At 53.7% G+C, this 19,951-nt stretch overlaps 1 protein-coding gene across 7 annotated transcripts in view; it reads right to left on the reverse strand.

Annotated features, from left to right (window-relative positions):
* BRD4 (bromodomain containing 4) overlaps positions 1-19,951 on the reverse strand; it is a 94,267-nt gene that overhangs the window by 9,257 nt on the left and 65,059 nt on the right. For 6 of the 7 annotated variants that reach the window (XM_032313966.1, XM_032313955.1, XM_032313950.1 and 3 more), the window contains 7 exons: positions 19,028-19,317; positions 18,037-18,399; positions 16,598-16,726; positions 10,330-10,539; positions 9,277-9,476; positions 8,644-8,939; positions 7,508-7,618 (listed from right to left, as the gene is read on the reverse strand). In XM_032313966.1, the coding sequence (XP_032169857.1) occupies positions 7,508-7,618; positions 8,644-8,939; positions 9,277-9,476; positions 10,330-10,539; positions 16,598-16,726; positions 18,037-18,399; positions 19,028-19,317 (1,599 nt within the window). Of the gene's footprint in view, positions 1-2,325; positions 2,784-7,507; positions 7,619-8,643; positions 8,940-9,276; positions 9,477-10,329; positions 10,540-16,597; positions 16,727-18,036; positions 18,400-19,027; positions 19,318-19,951 lie in introns of those variants that run through there. The other variant, XM_032313982.1, reaches the window with a different exon arrangement.

Below are 19,951 nucleotides of genomic sequence, written 5' to 3' on the forward strand. Positions count from 1 at the left end.
GAAACTGGAGTAAGAAAGGGGCCAATGGGTAAAGTCTGGCCAGGAGAAGACACTGTGTTGGGGTGGCCTGTCCTCTCATGGCCCCAGGGAAAGCACTGTTTTATCCACCATAAAGGAGGGATGGTGGCTCTGAGCCTTCACTATCTCCCCGCAGCGGGGGAACAGAGAGGCCCACATGAACACTCATCGGGACAAAATGCAGCAGGGTCCCAGCAGCTCCAGAGAGTGGCTGCCTTGGAAAGTGTCCCAGATCCAGGTCTCCATGAGGAAGTGCTGGTTAGGGGGCAGGCACAGGCTGGGAGAACCAGTGGGAGGTGTATAACAGACCTCTAGGACCAGAGGACACTACAGCGGCCGGCAGTGGGAACCAAGGGGCGCTGGAGCCTGTTTGGGACAGCTGCATCTGGCTCACATGGCCCGAGCCTCCTGTCGGAGTTACTGGTAGGAAGACAAGACAGGAAGTGCACAGCTTCACAACACACCAGCCCCAAGACACCCCACACAAAACTCTCTGGAAAGGGTTACATGAAGATGGCCTCAAGTACTGTGTGATCTTTATTCCATGAAAATCTTGAACTCAACACAAATTTAATCTTTACATAGGATGATAATTGTACAAAGAATTAAAACGTTTTTTTGTAAAATCTGATTAAAACACTGATTCCTCCCGCCCCTCCCCCACCCCCACTCAAGGGAAGGAGACAGGATTGAGAGAGTAAGGGCAGGGCAGAGCAGAGGCACAGGCCACCCACCCCTCCTACAGCAACTCCTCAGGCCCCTGCAGGCTGGCTGGTGTGTCAAGGCCCAGTGGGCATGTCCCCCTGCCCGCACACAGGAGGCTGCCAATAAGGAATGGGTACTGCTCTCTCTGCTCTATTACTGGGGCACTGGGCACAGGTGCCGGCTCAAGTCTACAGATCAAGTTCTCTGACAGATGGAAGCCCCACGGGCAAGGAGGCCAGGATCCACAGACAGAAAGGGCGCAAAGACCCTGCAGGAGAGCTGGCCTGTGGCTATAGCTGGTATGCACGAGTGTGGGAAGGGGTGGGGCAGCACACAGCTCGACACTGTGGGAATCCAGGCTGCCATTTGTTCCAAGACAGCAGAATCTTCCCAGAAAGACAATGCCAACAGCTTCCCAACTGTCCTGTGGGAATCTCCGGGCATGAAGCCCCCTGGCTCCAGCCAGGCCGAGCTGCACTGGGAACACATCAGGCACAGGCCAAAGGGCAGCTCAAAATAGTCTGTTTGGCAAATGGAGCTTGACTGGAAATCAAGCGGCCAGAGGAACTTGCAAACATCACTGCAGGGCCCTGGAGGGGCTGGATCTAGAACACAGAGCCCAGAAGAAGGGTCCCAGGGTTTCTGCACTGGAGGTGGCCAGTGCCCGAGGGCCTGCTGATGGTGAACTACACGTCCTCAAACTTGCTTCCAGCTCCGGAAGGCAGGCTCCAAGATGCCAGGAAATTGCTACAGGCCTTGAAGAAATACACACAAACTACACTTTAAAAAAAGGGGGGGGGGGAGCACTCCCTGAAACACAGATGCTGTTCCTTAGGGGACTTTTCGTCAGTTTTCTGCTGAAATGCTGGATTCATGACCAAAAAAGGGCCGTTATTTATTTTTAGAGCAAAAAATCCTATTCAGCGCCTCTCAGAGGGCTTGGATGATGCGGCCACCCCGGCCTGCCCTAGCCCCTCAGGCTGTCATTATTCTAGGGCACTGAAGAACGGGAGGGAGCTTGCACTGGCAACACCCCTCAGAGATGTGCACGGAGCAGGCCCGAGGGCTTGGATGGCCTCACTACAGACTGGTCCAGTGCTCTGGGTTTGAGAGCCCTTTCTTGACCACTAGCCCAGCACCCCACCCCATTGGGGACAGTAATCATGGACTCCAGGGCTAGGTCAGCTGGCTGTATAGTTGTTTCTCAAGTGCCCCTCGGCAGGGACCCTCCTGAAAGCGGCTCTTGACCACTGCAGCCTGCTTCCGATTACTTGGGAGGGACAGGGAGGCAGCCCAAGAGGTACTTTCCCCTCTGTGACTTTAGGTAAAGAGGCCAAAAAAGCTGGGAAAATGCCCAAGAGGCAACAATGGGAACAATAAAAACAGAAGGAAGACTCCAGGGGCCTGGGAGTCAGCTGTAGCTGGTGACAGCCTCCAGCTGATGGAGCCTCACAAGCCACCAGAGAGAGGGCATGCTGAGGGACAGCCCTGTGAGCTTCCAGGCCCAACCACACTTGCCCGAAGGCCCCTGTTCCTCACTGGGGAAAACTCTAGATGTTAAGAGTATTATTCTTCCTTAGGCTGAATGAGACCTTCCCTGGCCTAACGCCATTTTAAGGTCCAGGAGAAAAGTGGTCAGGATTCAGACAAAGAGGGAGGGATGAAGAGAAAAAACATACTTGTGATGGGGCCTTGCACACGGAGCAGCACCACATGTATGTGTGTACAGGGGGGATTGTCATCATCCGCTGGGAGATGCCACCCACCCAGAAGACCCCAGACGACCAGGGAGGCTGGGCAGGACAGCCAGGCAGTCTTTACACAGGAGGCCGGGTGGCCAGCCAAGCAGGCAGCCTTCCCGGAGGCGGGACTAGGCGTGTACTGCTGGACATGACTAATCCACCCCGGGGGACAGGCCCAGGGCTCTGAGGAATTCCATAACTTGATGGAGTCCTGTCCCTTTCACAGAAGAAAATGGACTTAAGCTATAGCTTGCTGGGAAGGAATCTGGAACTGAAGACCGTTTTATTAAGAGTCCGTGTCCAATGATTAGGCAGGACCTACATAGAGGGAGAGAGAAACCAGTGTGAGAGAAATGGTGTGGAATGTACCGTTCAAGTCACAAGAACAGAAGAACCACAGACCGAGCCAGCCTCCTGTGCCCTGCCCGCTGACAGGGCACGAGAGAACAGCGCTAGAGCCTAGGAGCCCTGCCCCCTGCCTGGCCAGCCACAGGTGGCAACAGACCCACCTTCCTTTTACAATGGGCACAGTTCCAGCATATGTCTCCAAAACCACCCAGGGCCCTGATTATGCTTCTATACAAAACAGCTGCTTCCAGTAACAAGTTCCATGAGCTCCCTGAGCGCAGGCTGGCATTTCCTTTCCTAAAGGTCTTTCAACGTGGAAGGTGCCCTTGCCTGCCCTAATTGCCATCACTCCTGAAGACTAGCCAGGTGAGCCACACCCATCAGGCACCCCTGACTCTAAGCCTATCCCCACTAGATCCGCTTTTCTGCACACTGTCCACCTCATGCAGGGGATGCCAGCCCTTCCTCAGGGCCTAGACAGAGGTACGAAAATGCCCCAGAAAGGGGTTTTGGAGTACAGGACCTCCAGCAAACAGCCTCATTTCTGCATTCCTACAAACCCCAAGAAACCACCACCACCACACAAAAAAAACCCAAAAAACCACCAAAACAACCCTTCCAAAACAAAAACAACACACTCAAATTATAAAAAGAGTAAGCAATTATACACACTGTGTATAACTGGGGAATTACCACCAGGGGAAAAAATAAAATGAAGACAGTCGGAGGAGCAAAGCTGTCCTCCTTTTCCCAGGGCATCGAGTGTGTCTCCCCTTGGCCGGGGAGGAGCATGGGGCCCGTTCCCACCCACACAGCAGAGCGGATGCCTCTATTAGAGCCACGGATGCAACCAACACTGCACTCCCATGGTCTTCAAGTGTGTGCGTGGGAAAAACCCACCCACCAGCGGCCTACTGTTCCACATTCCACAAGGCTCACCCTTGCCCACGAAGCTCCCAGAGTCCCTCCAGCTGCGACCCCTGCATGTGGGCGTATGAGGGGTCACCTGCCAGTACCAGCAGACCGGCTCTAGTCCCACCCTCCGGGTCTCCTCCTATCTCCACTCCACCCCCACTCCTACCGGGACCTCTCCCTTTTCCCAAGAGTAAGTGTCACGCCCTTGGAGCAGGCAGTAGCAGCCCCAAGATGGGACTGGGACCCAGTCCCTCAAAGACCCCAGGGGCCGGAAGCTGAGGCTGGTTGTCTGGGAAGAACGCCCCATGGCCTCTGCCTGCACTTTCCGGCTCAAATCTTTCCAAAACATCAAGCATTCCTTTTTCCCCTAGAGCTATTAAGAAACACCCACGCGCTCCAATCCTGGGAAAAGGAAACAAGGAGACTAAAATAGCTGGAGTGTGCTCCCACTGCAACTAGAAGACCAGGCCCAAATCCAAGAGCAATGCCCATACCTCCCCGAACCTGTCCGAGCCCAGGTAGCTGGGGTAGGAGGGTGTCCTCCTAAGAGGGACATGAGCTGTGTCTACCCTGCCCAGAAGACCTGTGGATGGCACATGGAAAGAGTCCATCATCAGCAATGTGATGGAGTGGAAGGCTGGACAAAGAGGCCAAGGACATCCCTCTTGGCCCCACGAGCCAGGCAGGCACAATCCCAGCATGGGTGATGCAGGGGAGGCCACGGCTCTGCCCACAGCCCACCTGGGATGGCCATGAAAAAGTGGCATTTGTATACCCCATCCTATCTGAGTACCAAACCGTGAAGAAGCAGACTCAGTCATCAGCCAGAACTGAAGCTCAACAAAAGACCACAACCCAAGCAATAGCTGGGCTCGGATGACGTGCCAGGACCGGCCAACAGCGTGCTTCTGGGCATGCGGGCGGGAAGGACAGGATACGTGGTAGCCTGGGAACACAGCTAGAAGTCCAACCCACCTCCCCATCCCCCAATCCCCAACTGTGGGAGCATCGCCTCCCTGAACTACAGCTTGGCCCCACAGACCAGGCCCGTGCCCTGAGGAGCCCACAGGCATCCTTATCTATGAAGAGAAGCCAGGAAGGGTCTATGCAACCCCCATCCCCATCAAGCCCCAATTTCATGCCTCTGTTTGGTTTCTTTTGGTGATTCATGTCTCTGGGCCCTGTCAGCAGAAATGACCCTTACTACAAGTGACAAAAATAGGCTCTTTCAGGAATTTCGGCTCCGGTCCAAATGGAAACACAAGAACGAGGAGGGCAAAACAATTAAGTCCCAAAAGACCAAAGGAAATACCTTCAGTGCCCCCCACCCTGCTCTATGCCCACTAACTGGTCACAGAAATCAGGGCTGCCTAGCTGCAGGGACCTAGCGCAAGCAGCTGCTGGAGGAGCTGCCCTAGAAGTGAGTGCGGTTTCCTGTGTGGGACAGGGTGGGGGATGGTTGCATTCAGTGGTGCAGAGGTACAAGCTCCCACTTTGGGGCTGACAGTGTCTGAGACCCAGGGCATAGGCACAGGGTAGAAGCACTCAGGTGACCTACACCAAAGCTCTCCAGGGCACACAGATGGAAAAGGAAAAGCCAGGACCTTGAAAACAAATGGGGGGGGGGTCCCAAGACACAAGGTGGGGAGGGTGCCTGGAAAGAGGGATGAGCCGGAAGCAACGGAGCAAGCCACTGGGGCCGAATCACTGGAGCCTGGGAGCCTAAAGGCTGGCGGCTAGGAAACTGTAAATCTCACCCTCCTTCCCGCCCAGACAGCTGTTCCCAGGACTCTCAGATTACTTGTTGCACAATCTTTCCATTTCTTTCAAAGGGGGGACAAAAAGGGAAAAATAATCTCAGCAGTCCAGAGCTGCCGAAGATGCCGTCACAGCCATCCCACAGCACAAGGCAGGAGGTGGGTGCAGGGCACTTAGGAGCCCGGGAGAATTCCCTCCTCAAGCCAACATGACCCCAAAGAAGAGCTTGGGGATCAGGAACAAAGGCCAAAGTCACAGACTTGCCATCAGGACCTGATGGTCGGGTGCCACCATGGGGCAAAAAGTCTGCACTGGGCCAAACCGCACTGTTTTTAACATTCAGGTCCCCTGCCAATTCCAACCTTTGGGGTTTTCTTTTGGCCACACAGATCCTTAGGAGAAAACGCTATGAAACCCCTAGTAGGAGCAGCCTACTAGGGACCAGAGAAGGTGCAAAAGCCCACGGCAATGGCAAACCCGAGGCGTGGCTGGTACTGAAAGTGAGAAGTCAGTGGCCACCCGGCATGCTAATTGGGCCCAAGAATATGGCCATTCATCCTACTGAGGGCAGTGGGTCCTGGCTTGGGGCCAACCCTCCCTGGCAGGCATGGGCTGTGGCGCCCCCTGCTGGTTGACAGATTAAAAAGCCATGGTATGTGGGGGGTTGGTTAGGGAAAAAAGGACAAAGGATGGAGACAGGAGGCCGCAAACTGCCCACAGCTGTCTGCATACAACAGAGCTCAATAAATACAGAATTCAGCTTAATGAGTCTCAGTCGAACCCCCTGGAAATGAGGTGGTGTACAGAATTTGGAGTCCTGGAGAAGCCCTTAGCCTACCCCAAGGCAGCCCTCCAACCCACTAGGGAAGTTTGGTACTCTACCATAAAAGTGACAAGGAAGAATGAGAAGACCCAGAAGCCCTCCCATCCTCTGCTTCCCCGAAACGGAGGCAGGGTGAGCAATCCTCACACTTCCTTGGCATGATCAGATCAGGTTATTTACATGAACTGATTAAGTGGGGCTTACTGTTTATCTCCAGTAAGAATACAATGCCAGAGAGGGGGTAGATCTATGAAAGAAAACACCAGGGGTCTTTGTTGCCGAAACATGTTTCCCACTGTGGATACTCATACTACAACCTGCCTGGAGGGGCGTGCCTAAAGCCCCAGAGCTGGCTCTCCAGTGGTCTGGAGACTGTCTGCTCAGCTGATGGAGTAGACTGCCCAGGGGCAACCACGCTCACCCAGGCACACGTGGCCAGCTCCACCTCACAACACAAGCTGGGCGCCAGGTTTCTTCTCTAGCCTCTCCTCCGGGCCCGTGTGAGCACCTGCCTGCTCCCCGAGAATAATCAGGAAAGTACACATCTAGAGGAAAAGCTCCTCTCCCTACCACCATGCAGCTCTCAGCATCTCTGCCTGCCCTTACTCGCTCCCACCCCCCACACCGAAGCTGCTGCTCAGGCTTGGGGGGGGGGGATGTGGCGCTCTCCTAGGGCACCAGGGGGCACACGTGCAGGCCCATGAAACATGGAGAGAGGAACCGTTAGAGGCTGCAAGACACAGCGGTCCCAGTGCATGCAGAGTCAGGAGCAGCCAGTGCAGCTGTGAGCACCCTCTGGGGAGGAAGGTAATGCCCTGAGCGCGGGTGACAGCAGAGGCCATAGCAGACTGCGCCACACCTGCAAAAGCACATCACCTGAAACAGCCATGCTGCATGCGACTGAGACATCGGGAAGACCGTAAGACTGAGCAAGGTCACACTAAGATCAATGCCACCACCTGGGCCCCAATACCCAAAGTCCTCACCAGCAAGCCCCCAAGCCCCCCAGGACTGTGCAGTCAATACCTTCAGCAACTCCTCCTCAGGGTGCAGAGTCACCCACTGCCCCAGGGAGAGGGTCACCATGGCGGCCCAGAAAGTTCTTAGGACCACCATCTCTGGTCTCTAGCAGCCCGAACACATGACTAAGCCTGACACAGGTAGGAATGTGACGAGTCATGAAGGAAGTACACCTAACCTGTTTCGGAGTCTTCGCTGTCAGAGGAGCTGGACTCGCTGGTGCTCTCTGACTCCGAGGATGAGAAACCCTTCATCTTGGAGGAGCCAGCAATCACGTCAACTTTCTCAGCTGTAATAAAGCAACAGGGACTGAGTCAGGCAGGGCCCTGATCAAGGAGGCTGCCGCTGGCCACAGACACACCCCAACAGCCTGCAAGAAGGGCCAGCAGCGAGTCGGTGGCTTGTGAGCCAGAGGGGGCTGCTACCAGTCCCGTATCTCCCCATGCTAAACTGCTAGCCTACTGCACATCAGCCAGAAAATTCTGAGTACCAGAATTTTAAAGCGACCCCACAGAATACCTTGTGCTGGGTTCCTCAGAGAGTCCAAAAAAGGCAGGAGGGGATTCCCTAACATGAGCAACTGCTGGGGCTCCCTCGGCTACTTCTCAGGCAGTAGGTGAAGGCGACCCAAAGGAGACATGACAGCAAAGACAAAGTAAGACATGAAAGAGTCCCAGGAGTCCCCAGCACCTCGGCATGTAGACCGAGGGCAGAACGTCATTGGGCAGCACCTCATGGAGGGGCCCGAGAACCCCAGGAAGCAGTCCAGGCTGAGAGAGGCTATGCATCACATTCTGATGTGGATCCTAAGTCCTACTGGTCTCAAGACAAAAGCTGTGAGCTAAGACAAGGCATTTCTAACAGGAAAGAGCTGCCTGGCAGAACGTTGTGGAGGAGACAGCAGGCAGGACAATGCTGACCTACATCATCCTTTCTCCTGACCTCCCCCACCCCCATGCCTACTGCAAAGAGGCGGCAGCGGGGGCAAGTGGCTGGCGTTGAGGGAGGCTCAGCGGCAAGAGTAAGAGAAGTGCTGCTCCGGGAAGGGGCTGCTGAGGTGCAGGGGGAGGTGGAGACCCAGGTCGGTACCAGTCAGGAGGCCAAGAACAGCACCCACAGTCCAGGGTCCAGGGCAATGTCACCACCCCCCAGAGATTTCTTTGCTAAGAACGCAGCTTTTATAATTGGAAAAACAGCCTGCAAAGGGAGAAGGCCACGTGTGGAAGGCAAAGTGAACTGTGGCTAGCCTCCTCCCTCTCGGCTGGGATGGCTAGAACACACCCTGCTTCCCCACCCTGGGGAGCCCAAGAGCACCTTGAGGTTTCCTTTTCTTGCGCAGACAAGAGGTCACATAGCGCTCCAGTTCTCGCAGGGTGGACGGCTTCAGAGTCTCGAAGTCAATCTCGATCTCATCAGGGTTGGAGTTCTTGAGGGAGGGCTCCCGCGACTGGATGATATGCACCACTCGGCCCAGCTTCTCACCAGGGAGCTTGTTGATGTCCAGGCTGAGCTGCCGCTTCTCCTCATAGGACATGGGCTTGCACTTGTCCTCCTCCTCCGACTCGTACGCCGGCGGCGGCTTGCTTTTCATGGGCGCTGGCTCCTTCTTGCTACGAACGGACAATGCAGGAATGTGAGGTACGGGTGTCCTGGGAAAGCCAGGCACCCATTCCTCCACCTGGGGCTTGGTGGACAGCTTCCACACCCCCACCCAGAAGCCTTCAAGGAAAACAGGGAGGCTGTCACCAGGAGCACCTGTTGGCGACAGACTGCAAACCGTGCCCTGGTTCTCGCCTTCCACTCCGTGCTACTTGCTATGCTCCTCCTCCTTACCCAAACACAGTGGGCGCCAAAGATCCATCCCAGAGGGAAGGGCAGAGAGGCGGCCTCCCTACCCATCACGGCAGGCAGGGGTCCCCACCCAAGGTAAACTGGGGAGGCACAGACCTCGCATTGCTGTTGCTGCTGTTATTTTTCTTGGTCTTTTTAGGAGGAAGTTCCTTGGCTTTACTCTTCTTATTCTCCTCTACTTCCTCTTTCTTTTTGTGCTTTTCCTTTTTCTTTTCTTTTTTGTCTTTCTCCTTTTTCTTTGGTTTGTTCTGCTGGGGCTGGGAGAGGGCTGCAAGCTGCTCGTGCACGGCTTTGAGCTGTGGAACAGACAAGCAAGACACACACACCCATCATCCTAGTCTCTGTGTGCAGCCCCAGGTGTAAGGGAGCGGGGGGGGGGGAAGCACGGGGAGAGTGCTTGGCCCTCAGCCTTGTGACCTGCTGCCTCACCAAATTTTCAAACTGCCCATGCCCACCCAGGCCACAGATTCCAAGGGTGGCCACTGTCCTTCTTTGCCAGGGGAGCTGGCATCTATGCCCATCTATGACCATCCGGAAGGAGGGTGACTAGAAGGGTGGCCCTGATCTCTGGCCTGTAGGGCCCCAGGAGAGATGGATATCCTGGCTCTGGCTCCTCCTTCCAGATACTGGAAGGGTCCAGAAGCCTCACCTCTACCCAGAGAACAGCCACATCTCCCCAACAAACACCTATGTATGTACAACTGACTCCTGAAAAACCTAGGTTTGAACTATGCAGGTCAACTTATATGTAGTTTGTTTTTTACAATCAATACAATACTGTAAGCGTATCCTCTATTGCTTACATTTTTTTCACTTTATTAACACCTTACTTTATTGTTAAGAATACAGTACGTAATGGGTATAACCTATAAAGCATAAGCTCATCGACTACATTACAGGTAAGAGCAGACTACTGCTTAAGTTTTCTGGGGGAGTTAAAAATTATACACTAATTTCTGAAGCACAGATGGCTTCACACTGCTCAAAGGTTAACTGTGTGTTTAGAATGCATGTGCACCCGGCACACGGAGACCAGTGGGAATCCTGCTCCTGCTGGAACTCCCCATGTCATGGAGACCTGTGGAGAGAGACTGACTGCCCAGGCCATGGATTCTGGGGGACTGCGAATGGGGCCGCCTGCATCCTCACCTGCTCCTGGAGCTCTGCCAGCCGCTGGGCTCGCTCCTCTTCAGAGTCATCAGTGGAGCTGTCACTATCTGAGGAGCTATCACTGCTGCTGTCGCTGGACGAGGGTGGGGCCACCACTTTGGTGGGGGGTGGCACCGCCGGGGAGGACACGGCCACCACAGGCTCCTCTGGCTCATCTGGCATCTTGGCAAAGCGCATCTCGAACACATCCTGGTGGGGGAGAAGCCATGCCCATGAGGGCTCCCAGGTGCCCAGGCATGTGTGGCAGGGGGCTGCCTGGGATGTGGCTCAGCATCACCACAGCGTCCTTGGCTGCTAGGGTTGACTCAAGAGGAAGTAAGCAGGAGGGTCAAAGAGGGCTGGGCTGATGATGACCCCCCCCCCACCCTGCCCACTAAGGCAAGGGGTGGGCCAAGGCCCCTTGCCAGCTCTTCCAACGCTCCTCACAAACTTCACTTTGAAATGAAATATGCTCCTGCCATGGCCTGGCCCCCATTCCCCAGGAGAGACAGCCCAGGTATGTACATGTGACCCAGGTCACAGGAGGCAGCTGGCCCACTGACGGTGGCTGCTTGGGGACTGGAGATAGATGACGGGTCAAAGGAGGGACCCACAAAGAGGGCCCTAAGGCTCTCATCAGGTAGGTGCTTACTCAGCACTTCCTGAGGGAGCCTTCTGGATGCCAGGGCCGGGCACCAAGCAACAGCAGTGAACAGAACAGGAGCTTCTACACACCTCGGGGTCATTCTCCTGCAGGAAGTGGGTGTGTTCTATAGTTCTGGACACCATTCCAGGCGAAGGAAACAGAACATGCAATGGCCCAGCCCTGCAGTAAACGTGCCTGGCATGGAGCCAATGTCCAGTGAGGCGACTGAGCCTCTGCTACAGTGGGCACATCTGCATCCGCCTCCCCACTCCTCAAATCACCTGCAGGGCATGTAACTGAGCACAGCCATGCCACTGGCTGAGGTGTCTCCAGGGCATGCCCGGCCAAGGTGGGAAAGTATAGGAGAATGGCTATGGGGGTTCCGGCGGATGAGCTGCAGGAGGGAGTGAGGTCTTGTGAGATGCCAGTGACCCAAGCAAAGGTCCCAGGACTATTAAGACAGGATCCCTTGATGGGAGACTGAGACCTTCAAATTCTAAGACCCAAGAATTTGATGGTACTCCACGTGGGGTCACAAAGCCTGGGGGCAACAGCTCCACCTGGGCACAGGAGTCCGTCTGTGCTGCCTCATCAGCCAGCTGGTGGGTCCCTTCCTACCCCGAGGGCTCTGGGACCATAAACCCAGTAATGACTCAGGACAGAGGACAGCAGTGAAGAGAACACAGCTACCTTCCCAGCAGGATGTTAGGACCTGCCTTAAGCCTGGAAAACGTTTGTCAACATGTCATCTCCTGTAAGGAGGAGGCCTTCCTCAAGTGTGAGTTGATACTTCGGAGCAGCATGGCCCAAGAGGGCCGCGGGAGCAAGCTCCAGAGCTGCTGTGTCAAACAAACTAGGGTCCACTTGACAAAGCTGGCCCTAGAAACCTCCCCTTATATCTCTGGAAACACAGCTTCAGGTTTCCCTGCCCCAAGGCAGCTGGGAATGGTGACCCCAGCAACAGAGTAGGTTTGTCCACAACTGCATGCTGTCCCCTCCACCCACCTCAGCCTCCTTCAAGGGAGCTCCTCTTCCTAATAAGGTGAGAACCTAGACTGCTGTCTAAATGGTTCTGCTACCAGACTAAGTGCTGAAAGGGTAATGCCTTTATAATTCACACAGAAATAAATTCTGAAGCAGGTCTGAGGGCAATGGAGAATTACACACCCAGGGGATGCGCAGAGACTATCACTGCCCAGGCTGCTGAAGAGACGTGCCCCACAGTGCCCTGGATATGGGCAAAGCGCAGGATCAAGGAGTGTGCCTGAAGTGTCAGGACCCCACCAGGAAGGAGAGTGGGAAGCACGGCCAAGTACTCGGTGCTGCTGGGAGATGAGCCTTGACTAGGTGGGAGCTGCCTCATGCCACTTATCCACGTACACCCAGCCTCTCCTGCCAGCCGCCAGACAATACTACCCTTGCCACAAGGACATCCTGCTGCTCCCCAACACGTTGTGGCTGTTGTGGAAGGGGTGGGGGGAGAACTCATCCCGAGGCTCCTTCCACTTCAAGGATACTCTAGGGCCCTGTCATTCCAAGACCATAAACAGAGAAGAGCACAAGATAGGAGGCCAGGTGGGCTGGCTGGGAATGAACTGCAGGGCCTGCAAGCTGGGGCTTCTGGCTTCCTGGACACGCCCAGCTACAAGACCTGTCCTCCTCCCATCTGCTCTGGCTCCAGTGGGGGACATCCTGGGACATGTTCTTTGGCCTGACAGTGAGCTGAAGGCTACTGCAGAAGAACCTTCCCAAGTCACTGAGATAGACTAGCACTTGCCAGGGCCTGCTGAATGGTAAACACAAACAATGTGCTCCCTGCCCTCAAGAAGTGAACGTGAAAATTGTAAAGTGCTCTAAGGTGCTTAAGGTGGAAACAGAAAGGGGGTGGCGGAAAGCCTGTGAGAAACCTGAAAGCTCAGGAGGAGTGGGAGACAAGATGCCAACAGCTACAAAGATCTAGCAAGGATGGCTCTAAGGAGAGAAAGGTGTGACTCATGAATCCGGGTGCTCATCCCAGTGGCCAGCTGGAGAATGGGTGGAAAGGGTGTGCAGCCAGGCAAGAGGATGCCAAAACCAAATGAAACGCGCCTTGGCCGAAGGTCTTGTGAGGGAGGACGGTGCTGATGAGGGGCAGTGAATACCAACAAGCAGCATTCTCTAGGGGAATAGGGGCTCAGCCTCCCACGCTAGGACTGGGAAGGTCTCCAGGTGGAGCCGGCTCTCCCCCCTATGCCATCGCCTCCACCCACACCAAGACTCTAAGCATCAATCAGCAAAGCAAGCTGGTTTCAGAGCATGCCTCTCCTCTTGGTAGAAGGTTCACTGGGCCACCTACTCTGGGCTGCATCAGATTCATGGGGAAGCACACCCCAGGCCTCCTCTAATTAAGCTGGCTGCTGGAGTGCCCAAAGGTCAAGGGGGGCCAAGTCTGGATGTGGCTGTGGGGCGTGGCCATACCTGGGCATACCAAGGCCCAGAGGATGAGGATGGGGGTGGTGGTGGGGAGAATGCAGGCAGTGGCAGGCCACTAGGTGCCAGATACTGGAGATGCAGCCATGAGTGGAGGACATCCAGACACATACATTTACGCACACCTCAAAAGCTTCCTGCCTCTGAGATCTAATGCAGGATATCCCAATGCAATTTTCATTTTTCCTTGCTGTAAAAATAATTGTATACCACCTTGAATTTTCACTTTTTCTTGAAATGTAAGTCTGGTGGATCTACATGAGTGCCAAAATATCCTAAGTGACTCCTCACTTCATGACAAGCAGTGGAGAGTACCACCAGCAGCTCTGGGCCTACCAGGTAGGCTGGCAGGCCTTAGCCCAAGCCACCCTTGGGCCGAAGCAACCCTGAGTCCAGACATTACTGGCTGTCTCTGTGACCGTGGCTGCCAGGTGGTGGTGGGATGCGAATTTTTTCTAAAGGCCTGGACTTTAGAAACCAGAAGAAGAAAACACAGTGGACCATTTTCCATATAACTTTTCAGGTAAATCTCAGTCCCTGGATACAACCTACTTAAGAGAAGGCAGGTCTAACACCTCTTAAAGAGGCAAACAAGGACAGGGACTTGGTTGCTCCTCCTCCCTTCTGGACAATCTAGCCATCTAAAGCATGCTGATCCAGGAAAGCTCAAAAAAGAAGAGGAAAAAGCCTGAAATAACAAAGGCACAGCAACTCCCTTCCAGACAAGAAACCCTTCACAGCAACTCTGCACTTGAAGCAGATACTTCCACCTGCCTTGTGGCAATGGAGAAGTGACATTACTTCCGGTAACACTGCAACCCACCCTGAGGTGGGCAAAGCAGGCTAGGGGCAGAGGCAGCCCCATGCCCAATGGCTCCCAGGCACTGCCCCTGCCTGAAATGTACCCTCTTCCAGGGCAAGGACCTCATCTAGTCCAGCCTGGTGTCTGGAACAAAAAATGTCCAGAAAAAGGGTACTGTATGGAAAACAGCTCAGCGCTCTTGCTATGGGTAAACTGCATGTTTGGGCCATGTTCATGCCACTCCCAGGAGAAAAATGAAGAAAAATCAAAACCAAAACCAAAACACTTGAAACAGGCACAGAAACTGGAGAGAGCACACTAGAATATCTTTGCTGTTCTTTTTAAAGTAAAGTAGCTCAGAATAGCAATCTTGGTGCTTAGAGAGAACTTGTTTTGGTTTAGCTGTTTGCAAGAGGGCAAATAAAGGGTATGGGTTTCCCCAGTCCTCACAAGAGGATGTTGAAGACAGATCTGAGGGCACCACTGCCACCTGGTGGCCACATAGGAGAATTGACATAAAATTATAAAGTCTGAGCTCCTTTAAGGATGGGAAATGCAGAAGTAAACAAAGGGCAGCTTTGTGAAGAAATCAGAGAGCACCAAATTAAAAGCCACCCCCCATCTGAAAAAAAACAAAACAAACAAACAAAAACACAAAAAACCAACCAAACAAAAAACCTCAGCAAAAATAAGACCGAAAAACAAACAGTAAAAACTGTAAGAACATTTGAGGCTGGGTGTGCCATTAAAATAACAACAGCCAGGTTCATACTAGTAATAAGTTTTTTTAATCTACCATAAGAACTTCAGGACACACCCTTCGAACCAAAGGTGGCCCAAGACACAGACCACGGGCCAAGTGAAGGAATGGCAAAGACCACGCCTTGGATACAGTGTGTGGAGGTAGGAGACACTATGATGGTGAGTCTGCGACAACATGTGGAGCTAACAGCATTAGGAGGCAGGTGAGCAAAAGGGCTCAGGCAGCCTCTGAGCAGAACAGATCCACAAATTGCCAAAGGCAAGTACTCACTTCTGCCCTGGAAGCACTCCACAGATGGCCAGGAAACCCAGGTGTTAGGAACCACTGTTCACCCAGCCTTCAGGTAGGAGTAGGACAGGAGATGTGCAAACTGGCACTGGGCTCCGACCAAACTGCCTGCCCCCTTTGTGATGGCAGGTAACCCAGCCCAGGGTCGGTCCTGACTGAGAGCAGGAGTAACCCAGGGTCTTGGGGAGAAAAGGCCGGAAATGTTTGTTTACATGTGTAATTTTAAAGAATTTTTTAAAAAGTTACATAAAAGTACTAAATACAGATTTATTCTCATATGCTGTTTAAAAGACTTTATTTATTTATTTGACACAAAGAGAGAGCACAAGTAGGCAGAGAAGCAGGCAGAGAAACAGGGAAGCAGACTCCCTGCTGAGCAGAGAGCCCAATGGGGGGCTTGATCCCAGGACCCTGAGCCAAAGGCAGAGGCTTAACCCACTGAGTCACCCAGGCACCCCTATTCTCCATATTTTTAAGAGATTTTTTTTTCCCTTTGGTAATCTCCACACCCAGTGTAGGGTTTAAACTCATGACCCTAAGATCAACAGTGGCAGACTCCACTGAGTGAGCCAGCCGGGTGCCCCAATTCTCCATAATTCTTAACTCCTGATCTCTCTACCCAAAGATAAGCACTGTTGAAATCTGGGTACACTTTTCCTTTTTTAAATGGAGCAAAATGAAGTTAGTTCATACATTATGTGTCATCTGTCCCCCTCCGCTCCACCTATACTTGCTTGACCGTGTGTACCGCCCGGCTCAACCTAAAGGTGCCACAATCCCCAGACAACCCTAAGGGAAATGTGGCCTCCCAGAATGCCAACAAGCAGCTACCCTACAGCAAGAAGGCAAAAAACTTCAAGGCCCCAGTGAAGAAGTGCCCACAGGAAAACAGTTACTTCAGCTCACAACTCTGTCAACATGACTATTTTGAGTGTCATCCACCAATGTGAGACAGGTCTGTTTTGTGGAGACACACTGGGCCATTCACAGCATGTGCATTCTTCTTGGCCAAGGGCAGCGAAATGTAGTTACTGGGCAGGGGACTTTCAGTGGGACACCCCAGAACAAAACCCCAAGTACCCAAGACCCAAACTAACCACCCTGCTTTAATTACAATGATATAATCTCAATGTAAAATGACATGTCATCCTGACTTGAGCTCATCTTCAAAACAATACAGCATCATACCAAAGCAAAAGAAAGATGTAAAACATACAAAGGCCCATGGAGATCTGGCCTACCCAGGACTCCAGCCTGCCTACCACAGGATGTTGTGCTAAGAGCTTCCCCAGAACCTTACCTGGAGCTTGCGGGCCATGGCCACCACCTCATGGTCAGGAGGGTTGTACTTGTAGCAGTTGGAGAACATCAATCGGACATCAGCACCAAATTCCTGAGCATCACGGTACTCTCGGGCCTCCAGTTTAGACTAAAAAGACAAGACAGGTCCCTTGTTGGTTATGTCTGCCCCTGCTCCAAAGGGGATGGGATGCCAGAAGAGCTGTCTGTAGGAGCAAGTTGGCTTCTCAGTGGAGCAGAGGAGAGGTCATCAACACCTTGGTTCTTCTCTATGTCAAGTGGACAAGGAGACACTCAAGAGCAAATCTCGGGGCTGGGAAATGCCCTGCTACGTCAACCCCACCCACCCTGGTCACTGTGATGGGCTATGGGGAAAGAGGACACAGAATAAATGGAGGCAGAGCTTAAGCCAGACTGTAAGGGGAGGACTAGGACTAGTTCTGACCTGACATACACTTATCTTGATGACACAGGACAGGACACTGAAAAGGAACACAACCAGAGGCCCCTGGGTGGCGTAGATGGTTAAGTGTCCAACTCTTGGATTCACCTCGGGTCATAAAATCAAGCCCCAAGTCGGGCTCCACTCTCGGCTAGAAGGCTACTGAAGTTTCTCGCTCCCTCTCCTCGTTCACCTTCAACCCCTCCCCACAAGCTCATGTGCTCTAAAATGAATAAATCTTAAAAAAAAAAAAAGTGGGAGGGGACCACAAATACTGTGCTCCACCCCCGCCTGTCCCATGTTTGGCCATGTTTATTCCACTCCCAAATAAAAACGCAAAACAGTTTAAAATAAACAAACATGGGGCGCCTGGGTGGCTCAGTTGGTTGGGTGTCTACCTTCGGCTCAGGTCATGATCTCAGGGTCCTGGGCTTGAGCCCCACGTCCGGCTCTCTACTTATCAAGGAGCTTGCTTTCTTCTCTCTCTCTGCCTACTTGTGATCTCTCTCTCTTGGTCAAATAAATAAATAAAATCTTTAAAAAATTACAAATAAAAAATAAACAAACAATCAAAACGGTCTCAAAATAATACGACAATGAAAATGCCAGCACTGTGTGCCTCTTACAGAGAGGTGACATCAAGGCCCCCTGCATAACACAGCCTGGCAAAGTCACCAACCCTCAACGAGTCCTGGAGCATCTACTGTGCAAGCTGCCTATGGACAGTGGGACCCAAGGTCACAGAGGGCTTGTCCCGAGACAAGGGGGCAGCAGTGCTGTCAGAGAAGAAAATGCCCAAGCATGCGGTCCTGGAGGTTGACTCCACAATTCCCAGCAGGGGGCGCAGGGCTTCTTTGAGCCGAGGAGGAGAGACGCTACTAAGGCATAGTTCAGCAGAGCCCAAGGCCAGGGCCCTCCTCTTGGACTAGCCTGGGAGGTTCTGCCCTTCTCTGTCCCAGGAAGCCCCGCCCCCAGCTCTGGGAGGGGCATCTGCTTACCTTGATCGTGCTCATATCCATGGGGTGCTTGATGATGTCGCAGTAGTCGTGCAGACCCAGAGCCTCTACATCCACAGGCTTGTAGAACGGCCAGGCATAGGCTGCGTGCTTCTTGGCAAACATCTCCTTGAGGATGCCACTGCAGCACTTCAGCTGCTCCGAGACCTTGCTGCTCTTCTCTGGCACTGGGTGCTGCTGTGAGTCGGGTACATCCTTTTTGGGGGGCTTCACAGGCCGGCTACTCTCCCGCCGGGGGCCCAGCTTGGTGGTCTTAGGCTCTGGCGGTAGTGATGGTGGTTCATGAATGGGGTCGATGGTGGTGGGGGTGGTGGTATCCGCTTTCCTCTTAACTCCCTTCTTTGTCTGCCAAGAGCACACGTGCAACAAGCGTCGTCACAGGTGGCAGCTGGCACAGGTGGCCCTCAGGTCACTTCTGAAGCCAGGTCCTTTCTAGGGTTCCAACATTCTTGGGGGATAGGGCTCAAAAGTAACTCCAAGGGTGAAAGACCAAGGCAAGAACAGACCCTGTCCCACCATTCTGCTCTGCAGCTGGGACAGGACCCCAGCCAGGGGCATGAGGAAGCACACACCCAAGTGCAGAATCTGCTCACTGGAGCCCAAAGAAAGCTACAGAAGCAGCTTCCTACTTAACGCCAGGGAAGTCACTCAGAGCCAAGCCTCGTCACACTAACCCCCATCCCCACAGGAGGCATGTTTTAGAGACTATTTAGGTTCTCAACTCTGGAATCTGTGGGCCAGCAGGGCAGCAGCTTCGAGGCTGTGACTTAATAAAGCCTATACAATCCCCCCAGAAAATACCCACAAGTGCCTGGAGAACCAGGCCAGGCTCCGCATGAAGCACTGGCAGGGACAAGCGACTGTCTCCTGCCAGCCTCACTGTTACGGAGAAGACAAGAGAAGGTGTGCTAGCTGAGGTGGTAGGAGCCTGCCAGCGACCGGGCTGGGCCACACACACGCACAGGATGCTCACCTTCACAGGCTGTGGGGTGGCCGCGATGATGGGCGGGTGGCTCTGCACAGGCTGGGGGTTTGGCGCGGGTGGGGGTGGTGGCTGAGGGGGTACCGGTGGGGGTGTCTGCAGTGGCTGGGGAGGCACCACTGTCATGACGGGGGTCTGGACGATGAGGTCTGGGGTGACCGCAGGGAAGGGGTGAGGTGTGGCCTGCACGGGCGGAGGGTTCTGCTGGGGGGTCTGGGTCTGCGGAGGAGTCGATGCCTGCGTTGTGTTTGGTACCGTAGAGACGCCAGGTTTTGCTGTCCCTATCAATCATAAAAGGGACAGGTGGTTAGATGCCGAGCCCAACACACGCTGGCTGACCTTATGGGAACACTGTCACATGTGGAGAACACACATCTGCATGCGCATGGCACACACTGTCACGGTGACTATTAGTCTTAGAGACAGAACAACTCGAACACCCCAGACCTCAGCCAAACTGGTCCACCTGCCCTTAGGTTCTCTGAGAGCAGTGGCACACTGCATTACACAGTTCCTGAGGCATCCTGGCTTCAAGCCCCAAATCAGGCACAAAGACGCCTTCAAAAGCACGGAGGCCTGGGCCAAAGGAGCAGGAAACACATGCTGAGAGTTAGCACCAGGACGGTAGAAGGAGAGCGGAAAAATGTTCCTTGGCGCTTTTTGGACAGAGCTGTCCTCATTCCCAGAAGCGCTGCCTTCTGAGTAAGCAATTCTGGCAAGAAGCCAGCATCGGGAGCCCTGGCCAAGGTTTCTGGAAACTGGCAAGCTTCCACCTCCCTGAGCCGCAGGAGGAGGCTGGACGGCTGCTGCCCTTTGTGACCGGCTCAGACTGCCTCCTTGCAGCTGTGCACGTGAGCCCAAACACACAATGCCCTGTGTCTGTCCCATGTGCAGACCAAACTCCTGGTCCCAGGC

Source organism: Mustela erminea, chromosome 1, assembly GCF_009829155.1.
Source record: "Mustela erminea isolate mMusErm1 chromosome 1, mMusErm1.Pri, whole genome shotgun sequence".
In the NCBI taxonomy this organism is placed as follows: Eukaryota; Metazoa; Chordata; class Mammalia; order Carnivora; family Mustelidae; genus Mustela; species Mustela erminea.